Source organism: Hippoglossus hippoglossus, chromosome 3, assembly GCF_009819705.1.
Source record: "Hippoglossus hippoglossus isolate fHipHip1 chromosome 3, fHipHip1.pri, whole genome shotgun sequence".
NCBI lineage: Eukaryota > Metazoa > Chordata > Actinopteri > Pleuronectiformes > Pleuronectidae > Hippoglossus > Hippoglossus hippoglossus.
Window position 1 is genome coordinate 18,490,515 of NC_047153.1, and position 27,627 is coordinate 18,518,141.

General features: G+C 39.8%; 2 protein-coding genes across 9 annotated transcripts; both read right to left on the reverse strand.

The window, feature by feature from the left end:
* Positions 1–1,012: 1,012 nt before the first annotated feature.
* Positions 1,013–15,560, reverse strand: LOC117759397 (keratinocyte-associated protein 3). 2 transcript variants are annotated; one of them, XM_034581496.1, is made up of 7 exons: positions 15,220–15,560; positions 4,463–4,649; positions 3,384–3,568; positions 2,898–2,957; positions 2,597–2,794; positions 2,065–2,199; positions 1,013–1,819 (listed from the first exon to the last, which is right to left on the reverse strand). In XM_034581496.1, exons 2-7 carry the CDS (start codon positions 4,491–4,493, stop codon positions 1,748–1,750), a joined length of 681 nt encoding a protein of 226 aa, XP_034437387.1. In that variant the 5' UTR covers positions 4,494–4,649; positions 15,220–15,560; the 3' UTR covers positions 1,013–1,747. The 2 variants fall into 2 exon arrangements, with proteins under 2 accessions (XP_034437387.1, XP_034437386.1); XM_034581495.1 differs by having other exon boundaries at positions 15,216–15,560.
* On the reverse strand, positions 6,873–27,579 carry LOC117759395 (nuclear receptor-binding protein-like). Of its 7 annotated transcripts, none has more exons than XM_034581489.1 (21): positions 27,426–27,579; positions 26,684–27,105; positions 25,832–25,954; positions 24,530–24,631; positions 24,282–24,371; positions 23,976–24,016; positions 23,740–23,834; positions 23,240–23,323; positions 22,973–23,031; positions 22,787–22,885; positions 22,559–22,691; positions 22,320–22,410; positions 22,029–22,079; positions 21,458–21,593; positions 21,231–21,284; positions 20,793–20,856; positions 18,310–18,365; positions 14,152–14,274; positions 11,049–11,184; positions 10,822–10,875; positions 7,849–7,908 (listed from the first exon to the last, which is right to left on the reverse strand). In XM_034581489.1, exons 2-19 carry the CDS (start codon positions 26,927–26,929, stop codon positions 11,074–11,076), a joined length of 1,758 nt encoding a protein of 585 aa, XP_034437380.1. In that variant the 5' UTR covers positions 26,930–27,105; positions 27,426–27,579; the 3' UTR covers positions 7,849–7,908; positions 10,822–10,875; positions 11,049–11,073. The 7 variants fall into 7 exon arrangements, with proteins under 7 accessions (XP_034437383.1, XP_034437380.1, XP_034437379.1 ...); XM_034581488.1 differs by lacking the exon at positions 7,849–7,908 and adding an exon at positions 10,421–10,447; XM_034581490.1 differs by lacking the exons at positions 7,849–7,908; positions 10,822–10,875 and adding an exon at positions 11,620–11,670 and having other exon boundaries at positions 11,051–11,184.
* Positions 27,580–27,627: the final 48 nt, after the last annotated feature.

The window sequence follows — 27,627 nt, forward strand, 5'->3', positions numbered from 1 at the left end:
GCTGCAGTTCAGTTTGATTTAAATTCTGGGGTAAAGAGCATCTTTATAAAAACATAATTTTAATACCCCCACTCCACTGCTTTTTAGCAATCTGGACTGTGTGATGAGACCTATGGTGAATCTAGGTCCTTAATTAAAAAATTCTGACCGTAGCTCTCAATTGTTTAATCATTTGATCACTCCATTCGTTTTCACAGATTGTCAATAATTTTTTGTGAAATTCAATAATTCTAGCACCAAGTTCAAAAATAATGTATTTGGATAAAAATTAAGAATGAAAAAGTACAAAAAACAAACAAACATGAAAGGTAGTACAGTTGCTGTATCTTTGGCATGTTCATCATTAGCCACAGTGGATGCTAATGAACATTTATGAACACTTTTGATTATCTAACAATATAAACTAAAAGCATGTTTAATCTAGTTTGAAGATAAAAGCTGTATTAAAAATAATTTGGTATTTTATTGCATCACACACTTTACATGACATTAATTCACATTACAGTTACCTCCACTGAAGAGGTTATGTTTTCCTCTGCATTTGATTGTTTATCTGTCTGTGTGTTAGTTAGCAGAACAACGCAAAAACTAGTGGAAGGATTACCACGGAAATAAGTGGGACTATGCAATATGGGTCAAGAAGAAAGTATTTACATTTTGGTGCAGATCCAGATAGGAAGGCCGATTCAGGAATTTTTCTTAACTCTCTTTAGCATAGCAAGATTTCAAAATTTTGTTGATGTCTCAGAAAAATTATGAACGATTCTTGATGAAAATAATCAGACATGTTAAAGGGAGTAATATTAATGAGTGTGTGCAATTTGGTGCCGATCCAAATAAAAATCTGGATCTAGTGAATTTAAAGGTGGTTACATAAGGTGACTGATGGGCCTCCTTGGCATTGGTATGCATTCTCTAAAGGCCATTCTCATTTACCAATGTGCATTAGTGGCTAAGATGAAATGTGTTATTTGTGAATATATGTGTTATTTGTGAATATATGTAGACAAACGATGAGTATGGTTACATCTCCAATACAAAATAATTTTTAATCAGGGCCAACAGTTAAAATATAATACATACACTTAACAATAAACAGTTGATTAAACAGATAATAAACATATTTGGCTGAAATGTAATGTAAAGGTTTATACGAGCTAAAATAATCCTGAACTCAGCTCAAATATTCATACTTTTGCATGAAATGAAATTGGACTTTCTTCATGAACAAAGCTTTGTTCTTATATACTTCATATAAAAAAGACATGCTTGGCATAACATACCTGGTGGTGCAGAACCCAAACAGCCAAGGAGGGATACTGATGAGACTGAAAAGATTACTGATATCATACTGTAGCTTCCACACTGAATCTACACTTTGGAATGCAAAAGCTTAACATACAGATGTGGTTTTTTTATGTGGCACTGTAAATTAATTTATAACTTATAGGTTTCATCAGGCACATATAGACTAGATGAAATCAGCTGCCTTCTCACAGCTGTGCAAAGAAGATAAACAGTTTGGTTTATATATGTTTGGTAACCCATCTGTGAATCAGGCTTCATTACACCACAAAGCAAGAACTAGACTCGTAGAACTGATTCCACCGCTGCTCCACTGTGACACTCACCCAGCTGAATACAGGGCAAAATGTGCTAGTCTGAATAGAGGTGCAGTGATGGCTTTTGGGTTTTGGCTGTGCGTGCCTACATGGAGTTATATCCTTCCTGAATGGTTTTTGTTCAGTTAGGCATCGGGGTTGAGGGGCTGTCCCATCAGACGTTGGCTATGGGCAGAGCGCTCAGCCTCTTCCTCCAACTGGAAGAGAGAATGATGGGATGAAGAATGAATTGATGAGAACACATTGTTTCACTCTGTGAGTGAGTCAGTGAGTGTGATTGTTTTTTCCTTTGACCTACAGTGACTGATCAGGTGGGAGAAGATATCTGTGGACAATTGTATGTGTGTGTTTGACTGTGACCAAGTGTGTGCATGTCTTAATCAAACAGACATTCAGACACACACCACAGATACATCCCTTCAGTATATCTACAGAGACACACCTGCTCTTTGATGTAGCTGTTGCCACAGGGTGCCAGCCCCCTGAGAGCCAGTCCAACAATGAAGCACCAGAGAGACAGTCCAACCTCAACCGCTGACAGGATAGCACACGGAACCCACAATGACAGGGTGGTGTCCTACGAGACAGAAAGTTGTGGAGACATGGAATATAAAGAAATAAAGTAACACTACAAGGTTGAGCACTTGCTTCAAAAGTTGCAACTTTAACTATAAAAAATATTAATCATTAACTTTCACTCTCTTTTTATAGCATCAAATAAATAATTAATACCATACTTACCGGAAAAATGAACACAAACAAACATCAGTATAATAAGAACTACCTAAATTACAGAAACCATCTTTGAGAAAAATGTATTTGCGATCGAAACCCTTTGACATTACATTGGGGGAGCAGTCATGTCCATCTTTATAAACAGTCTATGGTAAAAAAAAAACTAAGGTGAAGGAAGCAGAAGGATAGAGTAGAGCTTTTTAAATAGAGGCAATTGTAAAAGGAAAGTTTACACTCACATAAATTCGTGTTGTATCGAAAGGGCACTGGGCACTGACTGGTGACCGAGCGTTGATGGGCACCTGTGTGTCGTTGCACCCCAGCATCAAACCTTGACCACTCTGGGCAACAGTGATACCAATAGCAAGGAGGAGACCTGTGCAGCACGCCACTGAGAGCAGGGCGTTCAGGAATGACACAATCAGAAGTCCTATTTGCTGGAGACACAGAGACAACATCACATATACAGAGAAAAGGAGGTTAGACGGATGAGTGACGGAAGTGACCAGACCAGTTGTTGAGAAAAAATCAAATTCTTACCAGCTTTAACACGTGGATGTTTCTTGACACCACAATGGCAATAATTCCACTGGCAATGCTCTGTAATTTGAAATGACAACATGAAGTTGGCGTGTATTTTAAAGAAACATGACATCATTATCATCAACAACAACCGGCAGTATATCTGACACCTCAGTGTAATGAAGTCTGCCCTAAAGCGACAAGTGACTGGTTTGAAAAACCAGCTCCTTATGAATGGGCAAGTTTAGTCTTGTGCTGACAAAGATTCACAGCTCTTTAACAGAGCTAAAGGAGCAAATGATCTGTAATAGCTGAGTTTACACTTGTAGCTCTGAGAGTCACTGACATGAATGAGGACTGAACATCAGTTTATTCATGAAACATCCATTTCACAGTCAAACATGGACAAAATTGCTTGTCTTTTTAAAGTTCTATAAACCTGAAGTTCCTCAGTTTCTTCACCTAATCTGCTCAGATGACTTGGTAGGAACATTATCCACTCACCAGCAGGCCAGAGGTGACAGAGATGATGTTGGCGACAGTGTATTCAGTGGTGATATGCTGACTGGGTCTGGAAATGTGGCGGAGGACATTGCCATGGACAATAGCTCCGAGGATGAAGTTAATATGGCCGACCAGGATGAGAGTTAATCCTTTCTTCATCAGCCTCCTTGGCCCTTTGTCCTTATCTGGAAGACAGACGTACACCACAAGATACTATTAATACAGTTCATAGCAAGATGGCGTGACAGCTTGGAACAGGAAGTATGGAGGAGTTTAATAAACTGCGCCTACATAGCCAATATTTAACACAAAGCAAAACTATTTCTGTTTGCCCAAGACCACTCATTCATTCTGTGTTGTGGCCCAACTGATACAGGATTAGTTTAAAAAGTCGGATAAAGATTCTTTTGGATATAAACAATCTTGATGTCAATATAAAAAAAATAATTTGACTAAGACACACACTAAGCTGATCATTTTACAAGTAAATACATTTACTAGTCAGTATCCTGTTGAGGAAAACCTGCAATATGAACATTATTTCTAAAGTACCTCAAATCAAACTTGAGATGTATACATAACAAATTGTCGTTAATTGTTGGGTGACATGTACACTGATAGCAAAGTATCTACAACAAATTAGGAGCTATTTCATCCATCTAGCTTTAGACTGTGTTGTAGTGTATATTAGAAGATAAATCTCATCGGGTAATATATTTATTCCTTTTTTGAAGAACTTTGTTTCCAGTATACGTTTCATTTGGCGTAGTAAACGTTTGATATGCAGATTTAAGTTGCGGACATATACGAGTAACAGATTCATTTACATACAGAAGCTTCTCTGACTCTGTTCATCTCTCATCGCTGTTATTCACAGAGGTGAGAGGAGGTAGAGTCGATATTATCCATCTGTGAGTTACCAGCTCTTATACAGGTCTCACATTCAAAGTGTTAAAAGCGAAACGGTGTGAGCCCACCTGCAGGCCTGAGGTCAGATAAACCCACGGAGGGAGAAACACGGAGCTGAGACATTACAGATCGACAGCGAGGAGGAGGAGCACAGGTAACCAAACACTCACCAAACGTGCACATCTCTCTGCTGCGCCACATATTTTCTTTGAATCAAAGCAATATCTGCCAATTCCGTTCAACTCCGGCGACACACAAAGACTCCACGGACTGTGTCCACTTCCTGTATGACGTCAGTGAACTCACCTGTGAATCACCTGCAGCTCGCTGGACGCTGAGGGGCGCAACAGTTCACACCTACTGTCACAAAACCGTAGAACAGAATCTCAGTAGAATAACACAGTCGAGCACTTTACACATGTATTTGAAAGTGTCACACTTTGCAGGATGCAAGTCTCAGAAAAGACGTACATTTACTCACATCCGTGTCAAATACAAAATATTACAACATCCAAATAAAACCAAAAGCTCAAACCCTGGAGTAACAGGCTTAAGCTGCCCATCCCATACCAACGATAATTTAATTAACAGTTTCAGCAGCACCAATCATTTTGGTGGAAAAGATGGTACATAGAGAGAAAGAGACGGAGCCAAGACAGTCAGAGTAAAGCTGCTCAGGTCACATTGGTTGGTTTTCACCACTTCTCTACACCAGGAGTGGTGCATTTACATTCTACTGGCTAGTTTTAGGACATATCTTTGGGATTTACAATCTTAGCAGTTCAAACACAGGAGAACAGAGTAAACAATGCATTGAGCATGGACTAGACATGTTATGTGCAGGAAAAAGAAAAAGCAGATTGAAGCACAAAGATACCTGAATACATACAAAAAAGAACACTTCAGAAATACATGAGTGGAGGTCATTGGATTAATATTTCAGTGATTTCACTGTATATATATATATATCAAAATCCAGCATAAGAGGAAAGCTCTGTTTGAAAGCTCGTACGGAGGTTTTCAGTTAAGCAGGGAGAGGGAGAGGACATTTTAAAATGTCACTAAAGGAAAATATCAGGACAAGAGACATAACTGTATGAAATAATATCTGAACAGTTGCTTTTCTACACATATTCAGAACACTAGATTTTCTTTACATTCTTACTGCCTGTTACAGATGTGGAACTGTGTGAGCATTCAGACACAGTAGTACCAGTAGTGCACAAAGAGTTCTGAGCCAAAATGTCAGAAATAGGCATCAGAAAACTCCTTGATCTAAACAAGGTCTGTATTATGCAAAATGGTGTATTAAAGTTTCAGAGCACTTGTGAAGGATGATGTAAATCCACTATATCCCACTTGTATCTAATGCTCTGTTATGAAACAAGACAAGTTGTGTATGGGCTCAAAAAACAATGTAGTTTCCATGTGATACCACATAAAAAAAATGGGAACATGTAAAGAAAAATATGATATACAGTATCTGTAACATGAATAAAACATGACATTATCACAGAGATGTAACAGGAAAGGGCCAGGTTCTCTCTCTACAGCATATGGCAGCCAAGTTCCCTACACACCTCACATGTGAATGAGTTTTAGGCAGAGTAACATGTGTGAACCCAAAAAGCAGCAAACGGTAAAACAGTCAATAAAAGAAGAGTAAAAACCAATAAAGAAAAGAAAACTTTAAGGCATCTGTGTAGGCCACCCACATTAAGGCAAACAGTGGAGCGCAATAAGAGAAACAAAGACACCAACGGAAATTCAGTAACACTGAGTTCACAGTACCTCACAGTAACCATCTTCCAGAGCGAGCTGGCAAGACGCCTTGCCAGAATGTGGTATGCAGCAATGCACATACATCTTGTTCTGTATCAAAGGCCTTTTAAAAATATTCATCCCAGGTATTTATCTATGAAAAAAATAGCAACGGTTATTTCCAGCTTTGCAATCCAGTTTCTAAACTATTCTATACATTTAATTTGATAGGTGATAGTTTGGTCCAACACGTCACAAAAGCCAAAGAGCTGGGAATGCTATGTTGTACGAGGTAATAAAAAAGAGCCAAGTGAGAGGGGCATGTGAGAATGGATGAACAGAAATGATTGGCTTAATCTGTACATTTTCTTTGGATAGAATGTGTCTCTGTATTTCTAGGGGAGTCAGTTTTGCTGCTGGTCAAAATGTGAGGTCCAACTATTAAAATGTAGTAAACCAGTTGAGTGGTGTGATAGTATGTGGTGTGACTCCAGGGAAGGCCTCAATCAGTTATGATGATGTTTTACACCAGACAGACCAGACAATACAATCTATTACAAAATAAACACCTCTCACCAAAATGTAACTGTGTGCTTAATAAACTATTGGATTTCATTGTAAAGCTGGAAGTTATCTAGACAGTTATGTTGTGATCAAGTGTGTTGCAGCCTTATTGAGGTTTACCTTTTAAATAAACTTAACAGCAAAGATCAGAGTTAGCTCCTTCAAAAGAATCCAATCTATGGAGGAGTGTTTCAAGGGACCTGGGGGGCCACAGTGAAAAGGGACCTGGGGGCCTTATACTGAATCAAACCGATCCTCACAAAATCGTACAAAATTGTCATAATTGTGGACTAATAAAATCAGCTGTTGTCATGGGCCGCTCTCAGTTCATGGGCCCCAGGCAATTGCCTGCTTTATAGACCTTGTTTCAACGCCCCTGCATCCATTTATATAGAGCAGTGGTTCTCAACTGGTCTGGCTTCGGGACCCACCATCATCCCTTAATGAGAAGCCGCGACCCAAATGGAGGAAAATTTTCAACTTCTCAAATTTATTTAATAAAAAGATGGAGCAGTTTGAACCTGAGATAGTACAGAATATCACAGTATGCCAACACAAAAAAAAAATTCATGATAAACCAAAACGACCAGCAGGTGGCGATGCTAGAGAGGGAAATATTCCCTTTTACACTCAATTAGCTGCATTTTAATTAAAAACCAAAAAGTGCATCTTAAGGACACAAGGTAAAACAACATACATAACAATACAGCGCACAAAAAAAACCCACCAAAAAAACCAATATGGTGACTGAGTTGAATATTCAAAAACAAAGTGTGTAACAGGGTTGAAAGATTGTACTTAGAAGTAAACATGGTTGAGGAAACCTTTGCTAGTGAAGAGCTTGACTGCAACTTTCTTCTAGCAGACAGGCTATTTTGTTTTGGTCCAACTGTGAGAAGGAGAAAGAAAGAGAATCAATATTTCTAACAATTCAGGATGTTAGATAAATAAACAGAACTGCTGGATACTGGAGTTATATGCTGACATTACAGTTAAGAGGGTGGAGTCATTATGATGTGGGTCTACATGCATATACTCCCACCCACAGATAGATGAAGAGACGACACACATGAGAGTGGGGTTGGGTGTATACTTAATTGAGTGGGCACCAGAGCACTTACTATATGAAACAGTTAATGTGCATAAGGGGAAGGTGTGATGATGGGGTATGAGGACACCTTTTAAAATCACATGGATTTGAAAACACTTTACAGAAATAGCCAGCTACCACCCACCTCACTGATAAAGCACAGCTGCACCAACTCTTCAGCCAGCTCATGACCAGATTCATCTGAAACACACACAAGTGTAGTTAGTCACCAATTCATGGACATGTAACAGACCGACATAACAGTATCTCTGATGGAGTTGTGCAAATACTATAAACACTCGCACAAAAATACGAGGTCAGACTGAGGCACATTCAGAAAAATATGCACCAGCTGCTGCTTTTAAATCCAAATCCCACCTTAAACACATTAGCAACCACCAAACATCTGATCCTGCTGTTGCATCATCTGTGAGCCCACTGTGTTGTTTCAGAACATCCTTTTTTAATTCACTTCTGTGGGCATTTAACAGGGATTTTATTAAGTGACATTAATTACAGTTGAAACAACAAAATGGGACTCACCTGACAGGAAAAATAAAAAGCCAACCCTAACCCCAGACAGCATGGTCTCTTTCGGGCACGAGACATTAATATGTTTTAGTTTTTTAAATATTACTCTTTATTCAAAGCTTAATAACTAAATGGACTGATCCTCCTCTACAACTTGTCCACAACTTTATGACTGGGCTAACATTTTACCTTTTCAAATTTTCATTCTAGCCTTTAATGTTTGTCCCCAAAATCTGAATTAACTCCCGACTAATTGAACGTTTTTCTACTTTAACAGTTTAAACAAAAAATCTGCATTCCAGGTAGGACAACTTTTCAACAGCTATGCAGGAACAATATATCTTGGGAAAAGCAGATTAAGATTCCAGCAATGTCAGTAATCCATGTTGTAAAGCAGCTGCTCAAGTTTTTGTGATAAAAATATCCCCTCCTCTACTGTGCCGTTTTTGTAATAAATGGATATTATTTAACAAAAGTGTTGTATTATGATTACTTTAGTTGCTGCCCCTATTGGGACTTTCTCTCCTGTGAGCAGAGGACTGGTCAGGGTCGACTGATTTTTAATAACCAAGCTGTCAATTTACAACTGAACCAGGAATGTGGGTGGAACAAGACAAACAAGTGGAGGAGATGGAGCATCCAACAACGTTGACATTAACAAAAGAAAAACACCAGCAGCCCACAGCTGCATGACTGGAGCTGTGGGAGAGGCTTCCCTGCTGATTCATGTTTTGTGGTTTGATATAAAATCATACAACAAAGAGTTTAGTTTTGAGAATAAAAACAAGTTTCAATCGTGAATTCTCTGAAATAAGTTGTTGGAGAGACAAGCAGAGGCCAAATGGGTGAAATCTAAGTGGCTTGGTTAGCTAGTGACCCAGCACTGACTGACTTTGGACTTTGTCTTGTTGATAAGGAAACCTTTGGAAAGAGTATCCCCTGATATCAGCAGGAGCGACTGTTAACAAAGGAACAGGTAGTGTCTGTGAGACTGACTAGGTGCAGTGGTGTACATGGATGTGAATGTACAGTATTTGTGCCAGTGGTATTAGATGGTAGTGTGTGGAGAAATGGAGGAAGAGCAGAAAAGAACAAGTCCATTGAAAGTGTGTGTGTGTGAGAGAGAGAGAGAGAGAGAGAGAGAGAGAGAGAGAGAGAGAGAGAGAGAGAGAGAGAGAGAGAGAGATGAGAAACTGGGAAGAGATGGACAGATCATGACATAGGAGGTGACAGCTGTCAGCTGCAGCCTTTCACAGGCCCAGCATTCCCCACACGCCTGCAAAGTTATACATGCCTACCATACCTGCGTATACATGTGCACATTGGACCATACTGCCAACATTATTCTGACCAGGGAAACAGTTGCGCTGTGTGTTATTTTCTCTTTTGCCTTCCTTGTCATATGTGTCACCAATAAAAATACTGAAATATTGGTGTAAAATGCAAAGTTTTACAAAAAAACATTTACAACAGAGTCTAAGGTTTTTACGGTTATTAAGAAATGATTTGAGGATGCAATCCGAATAAACTTTCCAAAATAGCAAGGTTTTTATGACACGCAAGCGACAGTCTCCCTGCTTTAAATAGTCTTGCATGTCACTGTATATTGTGATGCCATGCAGGTTTCAAGCTCTCTCTGGAATCTCACTCTCACTTTCCTGCATGCCTCTGTCGACACACATGGAGAGGAAGTGCACAATAAAACCACCGCGTGTGGTCAAATCTGAGAGAAGATTGGACTTGCCTACACAGTAATTCATACAGAAATAATCATATCAAATCTCATAAATTGATGTCATCATCATTAAAACCAAATTGTAAAACTAAACTGTCCAGATGGACAAAATGACTATACTCAATAAAAACATGTTTTCACTTGGATCAAAAACACACGCACAAACGTGCCAAAAACATGTTATTGCCTCACCTGACCGATAAAGCAAGTACTGAATGCTTTTGGGTCTAGGATTTTTTACACAACATGGAGGCGTTTTTATTTCAGACAAAAGTAGAGCCTGACTGATATGGATTTTATGGGCAGATGCCGATACCAATATGGGGAAGTAAAACATCCCAATACACTAAAAGGTATGTTTAAGCTCATTGAGTATGTGCCAGTGTGTGATTCAGAAGAGTTGTTCTTACTGGGTAACATGTCACAGCTTAGATGTCTGTTCAGGTCATCATCCAGTTTCAGCAGCAATGTTAGCTAAAGGAGGAGAGACAACAACAGAGAAAATGGTTTGAATGCACAGGAAATGACAAATAGCTAGTTTATCACCATGGTTGGTCAAATTCAGAGTTGCTTCATGACTTTGATTGAAGGACCAGTGTATAGGATTTAGTGGCATCTAGCTGTGAGGTTGTAGATTGCAACCAACTGAATACCCCTCATTGTTCTCTTTCCTAGTGTGTAGGAGTAGCTACAGTGGCCTACAGGTAACATGACAACAAGAATGTTATTTTATTATAATATTTATTCTACTATAATCATCAATATTATTTTAAGTCAATAGATCCCACCTTATCCTCTAAATCAGTCCTTTTAAAATAAATCATCAACTTGTAAATGTTATGACTCACATGAAACTTTGCACCCTCCTCCACAGGTTCAGCATTACACTGCATCTGAATGACCTGCGGAAAAGTAGGGAAAGTATTGGTCTTGCAGTAAATTCTTCACACAAATATGCAATATATACCTTGATTCAGTGAAAATTGAGAAGCATGAGCCTCAAGATGATCACTTATTAATTGTCACCATTGTGACAGCATCGTCTTTATTCAGCAGTATAATCTGTCATACACACCCGTCGTGTCTCGAGCTCTGCAGGTTCAGGGGTTGGGGATTTGACCAAGGGGACGACGACAGGAGATTGAACCGTCTCCTGTTGAGGCTTCTGAGGACAGGGCAGCCCGAACGCCGTCATTGGATAGATACCATTCCTGACCCAGGGAGAGATGGAAAGACAAAGACAGGGAGATTTGGAGAAAATATGAAGGGGAGAGAAATTGAAAAATATATTAGTTTTATAAAGTTATGGTAAAGAAAAATGAAGGGGATATAAATGAGAAGATGGAAAGATGAAAGAAGATAAAGACATTTAGAAAATGAATCCATTGCCAATCTAAAACACTAAATCTTCAACTACAATGTTTATGTCTTAAAATTGCATACATCAAGGTATCTAGGACTAATGCAAGACTTTAGCACCGTAGCACGCCCTGAAAGAACATTTCATTGAGAGGTACAGAGATAATCACATAGCCCACTGCTGCCCCCATGTGGCCTGAGAGTATAATATCCTTGGGGCTTTATTAAATTAGATTCACATTTTCACATGATGCACACTGAGCTTGCAACACTGATGTGCTTCTTACCTGACATCCTCCAGGAATTTATCAAGTTCTAAAGCAGGAAACTGTGAAAGCCTATGGGAAAAAATAAAAATCCCACTTGATAATTTTGTTTGAGATAGAACCACAAAATCCAAAGTGTGATATAATTCTTACAAATTCAGTAAATCGTTTTGGAATATATTAGATAATACAACATATATAAGTCTAGAGTAATAAAATGCACAACAATCAACATGGGTAAGATTTTTATATTATTAATTACTGGAAGAATAAACATTGACTACTGTTAAATCATCAGTTTCTGGCCCTTACTTGAGCTGAACACCCTCTTTAATCTCAGTAATGACCAGGTTGGGGTCCAGGTTCTTGGTTATCTCCTCTAGGGCATTTTCAGGTATCGTGTCTAAATATTTAAAAATTATTAAAGAAAAATTGAATAAAATGAGACACCTGCACAAAAAACACATTACTCAAACTGTGTGTGTGTGTGTGTGTGTGTGTGTGACTAACGTTGGTGGCTGACAATACAATGTGCAGCCAGCAGTTTTAGCTGAGGTACTTCAAACAGAGCCTGGTTAAACAGCAGCTCTCTGGCTGTAGGTCTTGTAATAGGATCACACTCGAGGCACTTCTGGATTAACTCCTGCAAAAACAAACAAACATAAGAAACCATAAGGAAAACTTGTTTAAATGTTCTTTTAAGATTCTCATGAACACGTACTACTCTCTGTATCTTACCCTCTGCAGTGGGTCCTCCAGTAACTGTATGGCATTGTTTACGGCCTCCTGAGAAACATTATAGGACTCTCCATTCCCCTGGATCTCCAGGAGCGCCATCTGCAACACAGCAAAACACACACATTGACATATTGCTTTGGTGCAGGGCTCAAGCCATTCATTCATGTATCATGGGTCCGATCTCACCTCTAATGCACACATGCCGAATGAGTAAATGTCTACTGCAGTAGTGACATCCTCAACAGCTACAATGAGAGAAAAAATAACATGGAAACAATCATTACAGAAATCATTTCAGAAATTTGTCCTTATTCAAGACTTAGAACTAAACCAAACTTTTTTCATTTATTCTTTGAGAAGATCATTTTTTATTTGAGACAATTTGAAGAATTTCCGGAAAAGAATATAATGAATGTCACAAGTTGTATTAAGAAGTTTGACATGAGTTTTTCCAGTAAAAAATCGTAATATTGCTCAAACTATTCATATAACTATTTTTAATGTATGGCACTTTTGTAAAATATTTGAAAAGATACCCTGTCCTCGTTCTATTACATTTTCTTAATATGATATATTTTGTGAGAATCTATATCATTTTAATGGCTGAAAGTACCATATCCTAAAAACCCTAAGTTGAGGGATATTGTCCAATACATCTGTGTCATTCAGTTCACTCTGGAGCTCATAGAACTTAAATATCAGCAACCATAGAAATATCTACCTCCATATTCTGGAGCAAAGAAGTGCATGTTCTTCTGTTCCTCTTGACAAGTGTTCACATGGCTGTTAATAGTGTCCGGAGCAACTGTAGATGAGACAAGGGACAATACAGAGGATGATGTAGAAGCAGGATGGTGAACATTAAGAGAAACGAGTGTGATGCAGCAAGAAGTAATACACAGACCGGGGAAGGAGTAAAAGAAAGAATGTGAGAGGGAGGACCAAGAGTCGTGATAAATAATTCTACGTTTAGGAGCGATAGACTGGAGAATGTGAGATGGGATGGGGTCAAGGGGGCAGGTGGTCGGGCGGGCGGAGGTTACCAAGGTAAGAACTTGATTGGGAGACAGGGGGGTGAAAGAGGAAAGCGAAGGGGATGAAGATGAAGTTGATGGAAATGTAGTTATAGAAGGAGGATTAGAAAATGAGGAGCATATGTCATCTATCTTTTTTGTAAAGTAGTTGACAAAGTGGCTTGGTAGAAGGGAGGAAGGAGGAGGGGGACTGGGGGGGTCAAGGAGGTTGGAAAAGATGGAGAAGAGTTTTTTGGGGTTAGAAAATGAGGATTGAATTGTAGTTTGGTAAAAAGTGCTTTTGGCTGTGGAAATAGAGGCAGAGAAAGAGGAGAGAAGAGACTGATAAGTGAGCAGGTCGTCCAGGTGTTTAGATTTTCGCCATTTCCTTTCTGATGCTCGCATAGTGGCTCTGTCGGCACGCACCGAGTCAGACAACCACGGAGCTGGGGAGGACTTGCGGGCCTGTCGTGACGTAAGAGGACAGAGAGAGTCAAGAGAGGAGGACAAAGTAGAAAGGAGAATGTCTGTGGCAGAGTTAGGATGCATGAGTGAGAAAAAGTCAGTGGAAGGGAGGGCTGATAAAACAGAGGAGGCTAGAGAGGCGGGAGAGAGGGAACGAATGTTGCGACGGACAGGTACAGAGTTAGTTGATGTGGTAGGGTTGTCAGTTTGAGATAGTGGGAGAGAGTAAGAGATAAAGAAGTGGTCAGAGACATGAAGTGGGGTTACAGTGAGTGCAAACTCCTTAAAGTAACTATCTTTAACCATTTCAATCCTACTCTGTAACACCGTTCCTCACCTCCAGCAGTTTGAAGTTCTTCCTCTCCGAGATCATGACTTCATTCCAAACTACCTCCACACCCTCCTCTGTGTCCATAGCCAAGTACGCAGCATCTATCCCGGGTACGTTGCTCTGATTCACCTACGTTTAACGGGAACAGAAAAGTGGCTCATGAGATCATACTTTTAATGCTAGATGATGGGACAGTTTTTAATCACACTGATGTGGGTTGAACTTTGGTTTGGTTTAAATCCCAGTTGGGCCATGGTCCTTTCTGTGTGGGGTTTCTCCTGCGGTTTACTCTGGGTACTCGTGCAGATTGGGGTTGGGTTAATTGGAGACTGTTTGTGAGAGCTTGCTTGTGTGAATGGGACTGACGGTCTGCCTCTGTCTGTTGGCCCCTGAACAGAAGAAGCCTTTTGGATGAGAGCTGAAACCTCTTCAAGAAACACAAGCAGGCCCAGTTGCCTATGTTCACTTGCAAAACTACTGAACATGAGCCCTTGTTGTACTGCTTTTCACTATTTAACTCTTTGTTGTGTTGTATCTATTTGCTGAATGTGTATGTCTCCTGTTCTCTGGCCCTCCTCAAAAAATAATGAAAATGTCAATGAGACCACACAATTAAATATAGATCAAATCAAAATGACACCAGTGAATATAAAGAGTCAAATTGAACTTTGACTGATACAGAGAGTGTGACGTGTCTCAGGACAACTTCTTGAACATATAATACTCTGTCCTTCATTTTCAGCTGATCCTGTGACAGCTCAGCTTCCTGCTCCCCTCTCACCTCCTCTCTGCGTTTCTGCCAGCGGCCACAGGGACTTTCCTCCAAGATGTCTGACTCGTCCTCACTCTCATCCTCATCCTCGGTCGCCGGGGGGGGCAGGAGAGTGAGAGTGTATGGCGGCCACGGGCGGAGACACGGATGCTCCACCGGGTACCTGCAGCGTGTTCGTGGACACGTGTCCCGCTGTGACCTGTGCCTGGTGGCTCTCAGCAGCTGGAGCCTCTTTACTCTCCGTCTCCAGCATCATGGCTCAACTAGCGCCTCTCCTTCGGGGCGCAACAGTTCACACCCACTGTGAGCTCATGTGTTTTCACATCACTGTCACAAAACCGTAGAACAGAATCTCAGTAGAATAACACAGTCGAGCACTTTACACATTTATTTGAAAGTGTCACACTTTGCAGGATGCAAGTCTCAGAAAAGACGTACATTTACTCACATCCGTGTCAAATACAAAATATTACAACATCCAAATAAAACCAAAAGCTCAAACCCTGGAGTAACAGGCTTAAGCTGCCCATCCCATACCAACGATAATTTAATTAACAGTTTCAGCAGCACCAATCATTTTGGTGGAAAAGATGGTACATAGAGAGAAAGAGACGGAGCCAAGACAGTCAGAGTAAAGCTGCTCAGGTCACATTGGTTGGTTTTCACCACTTCTCTACACCAGGAGTGGTGCATTTACATTCTACTGGCTAGTTTTAGGACATATCTTTGGGATTTACAATCTTAGCAGTTCAAACACAGGAGAACAGAGTAAACAATGCATTGAGCATGGACTAGACATATGTGCAGGAAAAAGAAAAAGCAGATTGAAGCACAAAGATACCTGAATACATACAAAAAAGAACACTTCAGAAATACATGAGTGGAGGTCATTGGATTAATATTTCAGTGATTTCACTGTATATATATATATATCAAAATCCAGCATAAGAGGAAAGCTCTGTTTGAAAGCTCGTACGGAGGTTTTCAGTTAAGCAGGGAGAGGACATTTTAAAATGTCACTAAAGGAAAATATCAGGACAAGAGACGTAACTGTATGAAATAATATCTGAACAGTTGCTTTTCTACACATATTCAGAACACTAGATTTTCTTTACATTCTTACTGCCTGTTACAGATGTGGAACTGTGTGAGCATCCAGACACAGTAGTACCAGTAGTGCACAAAGAGTTCTGAGCCAAAATGTCAGAAATAGGCATCAGAAAACTCCTTGATCTAAACAAGGTCTGTATTATGCAAAATGGTGTATTAAAGTTTCAGAGCACTTTGTGAAGGATGATGTAAATCCACTATATCCCACTTGTATCTACTGCTCTGTTATGAAACAAGACAAGTTGTGTATGGGCTCAAAAAACAATGTAGTTTCCATGTGATACCACATAAAAAAATGGGAACATGTAAAGAAAAATATGATATACAGTATCTGTAACATGAATAAAACATGACATTATCACAGAGATGTAACAGGAAAGGGCCAGGTTCTCTCTCTACAGCATATGGCAGCCAAGTTCACTACACACGTCACATGTGAATGAGTTTTAGGCAGAGTAACATGTGTGAACCCAAAAAGCAGCAAACGGTAAAACAGTCAATAAAAGAATAATAAGAGTAAAAACCAATAAAGAAAAGAAAACTTTAAGGCATCTGTGTAGGCCACCCACATTAAGGCAAACAGTGGAGCGCAATAAGAGAAACAAAGACACCAACAGAAATTCAGTAACACTGAGTTCACAGTACCTCACAGTAACCATCTTCCAGAGCGAGCTGGCAAGACGCCTTGCCAGAATGTGGTATGCAGCAATGCACATACATTTTGTTCTGTATCAAAGGCCTTTTAAAAATATTCACCCCAGGTATTTATCTATTAAAAAATAGCAATGGTTATTTCCAGCTTTGCAATCCAGTTTCTAAACTATTCTATACATTTAATTTGATAGGTGATAGTTTGGTCCAACACGTCACAAAAGCCAAAGAGCTGGGAATGTTATGTTGTACGAGGTAATAAAAAAAGAGCCAAGTGAGAGGGGCAAGTGAGAATGGATGAACAGAAATGATTGGCTTAATCTGTACATTTTCTTTGGATAGAATGTGTCTTTGTATTTCTAGGGGAGTCAGTTTTGCTGCTGGTCAAAACGTGAGGTCCAACTATTAAAATGTAGTAAACCAGTTGAGTGGTGTGTTAGTTGAGTGGTGTGACTCCAGGGAAGGCCTCAATCAGTTATGATGTTTTACACCAGACAGACCAGACAATACAATCTATTACAAAATAAACACCTCTCACTAAAATGCAACTGTGTGCTTAATAAACTATTGGATTTCATTGTAAAGCTGTAAGTAATCTAGACAGTTATGTTGTGATCAAGTGTGTTGCAGCCTTATTGAGGTTTACCTTTTAAATAAACTTAACAGCAAAGATCAGAGTTAGCTCCTTCAAAAGAATCCAATCTATGGAGGAGTGTTTCAAGGGACCTGGGGGGCCACAGTGAAAAGGGACCTGGGGGCCTTATACTGAACCAAACCGATCCTCACAAAATCGTACAAAATTGTCATAATTGTGGACTAATAAAATCAGCTGTTGTCATGGGCCGCTCTCAGTTCATGGGCCCCAGGCAATTGCCTGCTTTATAGACCCTGTTTCAACACCCCTGCATCCATTTATATAGAGTATATATACTTACAGAATATGTGAAATCTCTCTCAGTGGCTTTGGAGTAAAACTGGCTTTACAGGAAAGGGTGAAAGGTTAAGTGTGGTTTTAGGAAGCATTAATCCCCTATTCCAAGGAAAAACCCTAGAGTTTTTGGTCACATTGCAAACTCCAGCTCAGTATACAAGACAGCGCAAAAAAAAAAAAAAAAAAAAACACCAAAAAAAACAATATGGTGACTGAGTTGAGTATTCAAAAACAAAGTTTGTAACAGGGTTGAAAGATTGTACTTAGAAGTAAACATGGTTGAGGAAACCTTTGCTAGTGAAGAGCTTGACTGCAACTTTCTTCTAGCAGACAGGCTATTTTGTTTTGGTCCAACTGTGAGAAGGAGAAAGAAAGAGAATCAATATTTCTAACAATTCAGGATGTTAGATAAATAAACAGAACTGCTGGATACTGGAGTTATATGCTGACATTACAGTTAAGAGGGTGGAGTCATTATGATGTGGGTCTACATGCATATACTCCCACCCACAGATAGATGAAGAGACGACACACATGAGAGTGGGGTTGGGTGTATACTTAATTGAGTGGGCACCAGAGCACTTACTATATGAAACAGTTAATGTGCATAAGGGGAAGGTGTGATGATGGGGTATGAGGACACCTTTTAAAATCACATGGATTTGAAAACACTTTACAGAAATAGCCAGCTACCACCCACCTCACTGATAAAGCACAGCTGCACCAACTCTTCAGCCAGCTCATGACCAGATTCATCTGAAACACACACAAGTGTAGTTAGTCACCAATTCATGGACATGTAACAGACCGACATAACAGTATCTCTGATGGAGTTGTGCAAATACTATAAACACTCACACAAAAATACGAGGTCAGACTGAGGCACATTCAGAAAAATATGCACCAGCTGCTGCTTTTAAATCCAAATCCCACCTTAAACACATTAGCAACCACCAAACATCTGATCCTGCTGTTGCATCATCTGTGAGCCCACTGTGTTGTTTCAGAACATCCTTTTTTAATTCATTTCTGTGGGCATTTAACAGGGATTTTATTAAGTAACATTAATTACAGTTGAAACAACAAAATGGGACTCACCTGACAGGAAAAATAAAAAGCCAACCCTAACCCCAGACAGCATGGTCTCTTTCGGGCACGAGACATTAATATGTTTTAGTTTTTTAAATATTACTCTTTATTCAAAGCTTAATAACTAAATGGACTGATCCTCCTCTACAACTTGTCCACAACTTTATGACTGGGCTAACATTTTACCTTTTCAAATTTTCATTTTAGCCTTTAATGTTTGTCCCCAAAATCTGAATTAACTCCCGACTCATTGAATGTTTTTCTACTTTAACAGTTTAAACAAAAAATCTGCATTCCAGGTAGGACAACTTTTCAACAGCTATGCAGGAACAATATATCTTGGGAAAAGCAGATTAAGATTCCAGCAATGTCAGTAATCCATGTTGTAAAGCAGCTGCTCAAATTTTTGTGATAAAAATATCCCCTCCTCTACTGTGCCGTTTTTGTAATAAATGGATATTATTTATTATTTATTTAACATTTTTAAAAGTGTTGTATTATGATTACTTTAGTTGCCGCCCCTATTGGGACTTTCTCTCCTGTGAGCAGAGGACTGGTCAGGGTCGACTGATTTTTAATAACCAAGCTGTCAATTTACAACTGAACCAGGAATGTGGGTGGAACAAGACAAACAAGTGGAGGAGATGGAGCATCCAACAACGTTGACATTAACAAAAGAAAAAGACCAGCAGCCCACAGCTGCATGACTGGAGCTGTGGGAGAGGCTTCCCTGCTGATTCATGTTTTGTGGTTTGATATAAAATCATACAACAAAGAGTTTAGTTTTGAGAATAAAAACAAGTTTCAATCGTGAATTCTCTGAAATAAGTTGTTGGAGAGACAAGCAGAGGCCAAATGGGTGAAATCTAAGTGGCTTGGTTAGCTAGTGACCCAGCACTGACTGACTTTGTCTTGTTGATAAGGAAACCTTAAGAGTATCCCCTGATATCAGCAGGAGCGACTGTTAACAAAGGAACAGGTAGTGTCTGTGAGACTGACTAGGTGCATCGGTGTACATGGATGTGAATGTACAGTATTTGTGCCAGTGGTATTAGATGGTAGTGTGTGGAGAAATGGAGGAAGAGCAGAAAAGAACAAGTCCATTGAAAGTGTGTTAGTGTGTGTGAGAGAGAGAGAGAGAGAGATAGGGAGATGAGAAACTGGGAAGAGATGGACAGATCATGACATAGGAGGTGACAGCTGTCAGCTGCAGCCTTTCACAGGCCCAGCATTCCCCACACGCCTGCAAAGTTATACATGCCTACCATACCTGCGTATACATGTGCACATTGGACCATACTGCCAACATTATTCTGACCAGGGAAACAGTTGCGCTGTGTGTTATTTTCTCTTTTGCCTTCCTTGTCATATGTGTCACCAATAAAAATACTGAAATATTGGTGTAAAATGCAAAGTTTTACAAAAAAACATTTACAACAGAGTCTAAGGTTTTTACGGTTATTAAGAAACGATTTGAGGATGCAATCCGAATAAACTTTCCAAAATAGCAAGGTTTTTATGACACGCAAGCGACAGTCTCCCTGCTTTAAATAGTCTTGCATGTCACTGTATATTGTGATGCCATGCAGGTTTCAAGCTCTCTCTGGAATCTCACTCTCACTTTCCTGCATGCCTCTGTCGACACACATGGAGAGGAAGTGCACAATAAAACCACCGCGTGTGGTCAAATCTGAGAGAAGATTGGACTTGCCTACACAGTATTTCATACAGAAATAATCAAATCTCATAAATTTATGTCATCATCATTAAAACCAAACTGTCCAGATGGACAAAATGACTATACTCAATAAAAACATGTTTTCACTTGGATAAAAAACACACGCACAAACGTGCCAAAAACATGTTATTGCCTCACCTGACCGATAAAGCAAGTACTGAATGCTTTTGGGTCTAGGATTTTTTACACAACATGGAGGCGTTTTTATTTCAGACAAAAGTAGAGCCTGACTGATATGGATTTTGTGGGCAGATGCCGATACCAATATGGGGAAGTAAAACATCCCAATACACTAAAGGGTATGTTTAAGCTCATTGAGTATGTGCCAGTGTGTGATTCAGAAGAGTTGTTCTTACTGGGTAACATGTCACAGCTTAGATGTCTGTTCAGTTTATCATCCAGTTTCAGCAGCAATGTTAGCTAAAGGAGGAGAGACAACAACAGAGAAAATGGTTTGAATGAACAGGAAATGACAAATATCTAGTTTATCACCATGGTTGGTCAAATTCAGAGTTGCTTCATGACTTTAATTGAAGGACCAGTGTATAGGATTTAGTGGCATCTAGCTGTGAGGTTGTAGATTGCAACCAACTGAATACCCCTCATTGTTCTCTTTCCTAGTGTGTAGGAGTAGCTACAGTGGCCTACAGGTAACATGACAACAAGAATGTTATTTTATTATAATATTTATTCTACTATAATCATCAATATTATTTTAAGTCAATAGATCCCACCTTATCCTCTAAATCAGTCCTTTTAAAATAAATCATCAACTTGTAAATGTTATGACTCACATGAAACTTTGCACCCTCCTCCACAGGTTCAGCATTACACTGCATCTGAATGACCTGCGGAAAAGTAGGGAAAGTATTGGTCTTGCAGTAAATTCTTCACACAAATATGCAATATATACCTTGATTCAGTGAAAATTGAGAAGCATGAGCCTCAAGATGATCACTTATTAATTGTCACCATTGTGACAGCATCGTCTTTATTCAGCAGTATAATCTGTCATACACACCCGTCGTGTCTCGAGCTCTGCAGGTTCAGGGGTTGGGGATTTGACCAAGGGGACGACGACAGGAGATTGAACCGTCTCCTGTTGAGGCTTCTGAGGACAGGGCAGCCCGAACGCCGTCATTGGATAGATACCATTCCTGACCCAGGGAGAGATGGAAAGACAAAGACAGGGAGATTTGGAGAAAATATGAAGGGGAGAGAAATTGAAAAATATATTAGTTTTATAAAGTTATGGTAAAGAAAAATGAAGGGGATATAAATGAGAAGATGGAAAGATGAAAGAAGATAAAGACATTTAGAAAATGAATCCATTGCCAATCTAAAACACTAAATCTTCAACTACAATGTTTATGTCTTAAAATTGCATACATCAAGGTATCTAGGACTAATGCAAGACTTTAGCACCGTAGCACGCCCTGAAAGAACATTTCATTGAGAGGTACAGAGATAATCACATAGCCCACTGCTGCCCCCATGTGGCCTGAGAGTATAATATCCTTGGGGCTTTATTAAATTAGAGTCACATTTTCACATGATGCACACTGAGCTTGCAACACTGATGTGCTTCTTACCTGACATCCTCCAGGAATTTATCAAGTTCTAAAGCAGGAAATTGTGAAAGCCTATGGGAAAAAATAAAAATCCCACTTGATAATTTTGTTTGAGATAGAACCACAAAATCCAAAGTGTGATATAATTCTTACAAATTCAGTAAATCGTTTTGGAATATATTAGATAATACAACATATATAAGTCTAGAGCAATAAAATGCACAACAATCAACATGGGTAAGATTTTTATATTATTAATTACTGGAAGAATAAACATTGACTACTGTTAAATCATCAGTTTCTGGCCCTTACTTGAGCTGAACACCCTCTTTAATCTCAGCAATGACCAGGTTGGGGTCCAGGTTCTTGGTTATCTCCTCTAGGGCATTTTCAGGTATCGTGTCTAAATATTTAGAAATTATTAAAGAAAAATTGAATAAAATGAGACAAAAAACACAAAATGAGACAAAAAACACATTACTCAAACTATATATGTGTGTGTGTGTGTGTGTGTGTGTGTGTGTGTGTGTGTGTGTGTGAGTGAGACTAACGTTGGTGGCTGACAATACAATGTGCAGCCAGCAGTTTTAGCTGAGGTACTTCAAACAGAGCCTGGTTAAACAGCAGCTCTCTGGCTGTAGGTCTTGTAATAGGATCACACTCGAGGCACTTCTGGATTAACTCCTGCAAAAACAAACAAACATAAGAAACCATAAGAAAAACTTGTTTAAATGTTCTTTTAAGATTCTCATGAACACGTACTACTCTCTGTATCTTACCCTCTGCAGTGGGTCCTCCAGTAACTGTATGGCATTGTTTACGGCCTCCTGAGAAACATTATAGGACTCTCCATTCCCCTGGATCTCCAGGAGCGCCATCTGCAACACAGCAAAACACACACATTGACATATTGCTTTGGTGCAGGGCTCAAGCCATTCATTCATGTATCATGGGTCCGATCTCACCTCTAATGCACACATGCCGAATGAGTAAATGTCTACTGCAGTAGTGACATCCTCAACAGCTACAATGAGAGAAAAAAATAACATGGAAACAATCATTACAGAAATCATTTCAGAAATTTGTCCTTATTCAAGACTTAGAACTAAACCAAACTTTTTTCATTTTTTATTTGAGACAATTTTGAAGAATTTCTGGAAAAGAATATAATGAATGTCACAAGTTGTATTAAGAAGTTTGACTTCAATATCAGCAACCATAGAAATATCTACCTCCATATTCTGGAGCAAAGAAGTGCATGTTCTTCTGTTCCTCTTGACAAGTCTTCACATGGCTGTTAATAGTGTCTGGAGCAACTGTAGATGAGACAAGGGACAATACAGAGGATGATGTAGAAGCAGGATGGTGAACATTAAGAGAAACGAGTGTGATGCAGCAAGAAGTAATACACAGACCGGGGAAGGAGTAAAAGAAAGAATGTGAGAGGGAGGACCAAGAGTCGTGATAAATAATTCTACATTTATATTCTTTAAAATAAAATGAGGGAGGTTTGGAAGCTGATAGTGAATGCAAGAAAATCTAAATAACTTTGCACAGCACCCATGTTCACACACAATGTGCAGGGTTCATTTGGTACAGTTATGGTAATTTAGCATTAAATTATTTGAAATTTTCAATCTTTGCATCCATAATTTAGTATAATTTGACTCCAACAGCAGCACTGCTGCTCCTCTACCTAATGCAGTGGAAGCAAACCAGTGTAATTCTATACCTGATCCGATCTTGATGAGCCCGTTGTGCTGAATGAAGATGGTGTCGCAGGTCAGGTCGCCATGGATGATGGGTGGATCACATGAGTGGAGATAACTGCTCGATAGGAAAAAAACATTCACAAATACATACAAATTATGTAAGAGAGGGTCTGGATTATTATCCATGTGTGTGCATTTTCTTGTGAGGGTCCATATTGAACTTTTTGAACATAATGTCTGAAAAAGGAAGGCCAACCTGAGAGCAGACAGGATCTGAGTGCACCATCTCTTCCAAGCCTGTAGGACCATACATCTTATCAGAGCGCTTCCTGGCTGGTTGCCAGTATGGATCAACTTTGTCTTGCATTATATCAAGAGGCCAGTTGGTGCACGGGACCCCAATACATTTGTTTACCAGACTATTAAACTTGCTCCTTGCTCGACAAATCCAATTTTATTCAGTTATAAAGGAAATGTTACTTTCCACAAAAAACGTTTTTTAAAAAGTCACAATTATTAAAGTTTGTTATTTAAAGTGTATTTACACGCAGCCAACTTTTACCTTTTCATTCATACTCTTGTGATTCTTCTTAGTCTTCTTCAGGAACTGCTTCAAGCTTCCGGATGACATATATTCTGTAATGAAAATCACCTGAGGGAGAGAAGACATTAGGCGACACCAGATATTATTCAAAGAATCATTAAACAGAAGAAAATTAGTGTAATTTCATAATGCTTGAAAATGATGATTTCATAAATGCAACTGACAGTTAGAAGATTCATTAACGTTTTAAAAGGTGTGAGACTCACCCTCGCCCGGTTCTCCTTTGTGTCAGCCCAGTACTTGTGAAACTTGACAATATTTGCATGTTCCAAATGGATCAGGTTATCAAATACAGCCTTGACTTTCTCCTAAATACAAGGAAAATGTGTGTAAGTAGAGCACGTCTGAATTAACTATCACAATTCTCTCCAGTACAAAACACATGATTTCAAAACTCTTGCCCACACATTCTTTAACATCTAATTCAATAGATTTTCCAGAAATTTCACTCAAATTCATGGACCCTAAATGGTACAGTTTGAGAAACTGATCAAGGTTGAATACTGTAACAATACTAAGTGTACACTATGAGAACTAACTGTCTTTACAGACAATAAATAAAAAGAGAGTGGCTTGCCAGGTGTTATAGTGATGGCAGACTATATGTTCTCTACCCTCCCTAACACAACACAGATGGTGAAAACACATGCAGATCACTATGTAGTAACTTTTAAGTTTTAAAAAAAAATATCAAAAAGAACCTCAGTTTCTCATTTTTGCACAAAATAAATAAAACTTTGAATAACCAGATTTTCTCAAATTCACAAACTTTGATGGATTTCAAGGGACCCTGTCCGGCTATGTCTAGTGATATAATTAAAAGAAACAGTAGAGTACAAGTGATGTCAATATGAGCTTTGGTGAAGATATGGTGATTGTAGCTAAAGTAGGACTTCACTGATTTTTTTCTCAATGCGAGTGAGAGGAGTGGTGGAATTTTTTTCCTGTGATGTTATTTAATACTTAGACATTTTAAAGATGCTCATTAAATATCAACTACATTACATCACTGGCTGCCTCAATAAAACATGCTGATATAATGGCATTTAAGTGTCACGTGATGCATCTATAAGGGAGTGGAGCACTTAAATTTCACTAGCATAGCTGGACACTGGTTGTTCCACATTGCATTTACACTGAGCCATGTCACTCTTACCCATATATCCATCATTAGATTCTGGGTACTTTTACTACTCTTCATACCCAATCAATCAATCAATCAATCAATCAATCAGTCTTTATATGTATTCAACCTGTGCATGTGAATGTACAACTGAGTCACATAAACATCAATGAAAGTAAGTCAACAATGCTTTTTATATTTTTTTACATTTTGAGGTGAAATATGTACAGCTTGGGTGAGCAAACAGAGACAATAGTGTTTTGGTTGCTATCACATTCCATACATAATGACATGAACAAGTCACAACTACGTGACAATGAGTGAAAACTCCTTAAAGTAACTATCTTTAACCGTTTCAATCCTACTCTGTAACACCGTTCCTCACCTCCAGCAGTTTGAAGTTCTTCCTCTCCGAGATCATGACTTCATTCCAAACTACCTCCACACCCTCCTCTGTGTCCATAGCCAAGTACGCAGCATCTATCCCGGGTACGTTGCGCTGATTCACCTACGTTTAACGGGAACAGAAAAGTGGCTCATGAGATCATACTTTTAATGCTAGATGATGGGACATGGGCCAATAAGTAAATAAAGTCTTCAAATACAATTTTCTCCACAGATGGTTCCTGTCATTTCAGGGAGTTTTTAAATCACACTGATGTGGGTTAAACTTTGGTTTGGTTTAAATCCCAGTTGGGCCATGGTCCTTTCTGTGTGGGGTTTCTCCTGCGGTTTACTCTGGGTACTCGTGCAGATTGGGGTTGGGTTAATTGGAGACTGTTTGTGAGAGCTTGCTTGTGTGAATGGGACTGACGGTCTGCCTCTGTCTGTTGGCCCCTGAACAGAAGAAGCCTTTTGGATGAGAGCTGAAACCTCTTCAAGAAACACAAGCAGGCCCAGTTGCCTATGTTCACTTGCAAAACTACTGAACATGAGCCCTTGTTGTGCTGCTTTTCACTATTTAACTCTTTGTTGTGTTGTATCTATTTGCTGAATGTGTATGTCTCCTGTTCTCTGGCCCTCTTCAAAGAAATAATGAAAATGTCAATGAGACCACACAATTAAATATAGGTCAAATCAAAATGACACCAGTGAATATACATACTCAAGAGTCAAATTGAACTTTGACTGATACAGAGAGTGTGACGTGTCTCAGGACAACTTCTTGAACATATAATACTCTGTCCTTCATTTTCAGCTGATCCTGTGACAGCTCAGCTTCCTGCTCCCCTCTCACCTCCTCTCTGCGTTTCTGCCAGCGGCCACAGGGACTTTCCTCCAAGATGTCTGACTCGTCCTCACTCTCATCCTCATCCTCGGTCGCCGGGGGGGCAGGAGAGTGAGAGTGTATGGAGGCCACGGGCGGAGACACGGATGCTCCACCGGGTACCTGCAGCGTGTTCGTGGACACGTGTCCCTGTGTGACCTGTGCCTGGTGGCTCTCAGCAGATGGAGCCTCTTTACTCTCCGTCTCCAGCATCATGGCTCAACTAGCGCCTCTCCTTCGCGGTGCTCCTGTTCCTGAGCGGCAACAAGTGACGGGAAGCCTCTGTCTCGCTGTTTCCCCTCCTCGTAGTTAAAGTTAGTCCAGCGTCCATCAACGAGGAAGAGGACTGTAAGCACATACGAGGGCAAAGAGGGTTGAAGGACTGCTGCAACCTGTGGAAATAACGTCACAACAATCACTGTCAAACATGTCCTGCTTTCCCCACCCAGTTTAGTGAACCCCTGGGGGGACGAGCTAAAGTAAAGAGCCTCGTTTGTAGCGTTGTTACAGTCACATGACAACAGAACTACACTCGGTCCAACTCAAGTTGCTAATGTAGCTAGCAAGGCTGCTGCTAATGTTCAACGTTAGCTTCGAGAAGTTCAGCCTCCCACTCCTTGGCTAACTTTCCCTCGGCTAACATGCTAATGGGGGGGGGTAAATAAATAAACAGCCCACTCAAAGTTGAGTCGCAGTCGGTGAAAAATCTCACCGAGGCACTGAAGACGAGCACCGGACCCACAGCTCCGTGTTACATGCTGACACCGAGAGAGAAACCGGACGATTTGAGTGTAAAAGTGCTGCTTCGTCATAAAATGTGTTGACGGTCTTCAGCTCCCTCGTCTTTGCTGCTGGCAGACGTGGGAGGGGCGGGGCAGCACTAAGGGGAGCGCTCGTTTGCGCGGACAAAACCC

Bases quoted from the DNA above. Each gene is read 5' to 3' on its own strand.
- LOC117759397 (XM_034581496.1), bottom strand. From the start codon at position 4,493: ATGTGGCGCAGCAGAGAGATGTGCACGTTTG. The intron at 3,569-4,462 runs GTGAGTGTTTGG...TCTGTCTTCCAG, and splicing joins CAGAGAGATGTGCACGTTTG to ATAAGGACAAAGGGCCAAGG. The intron at 2,200-2,596 runs GTGAGTGTAAAC...TCTGTCTCGTAG, and splicing joins TCGATACAACACGAATTTAT to GACACCACCCTGTCATTGTG.
- LOC117759395 (XM_034581489.1), bottom strand. From the start codon at position 26,929: ATGATGCTGGAGACGGAGAGTAAAGAGGCTCCATCTGCTGAGAGCCAC. The intron at 23,324-23,739 runs GTATAGAATTAC...TCTCATCTACAG, and splicing joins GCTCATCAAGATCGGATCAG to TTGCTCCAGACACTATTAAC. The intron at 18,366-20,792 runs GTAAGAACAACT...TGTGTGTTTCAG, and splicing joins AAGCTGTGACATGTTACCCA to ATGAATCTGGTCATGAGCTG.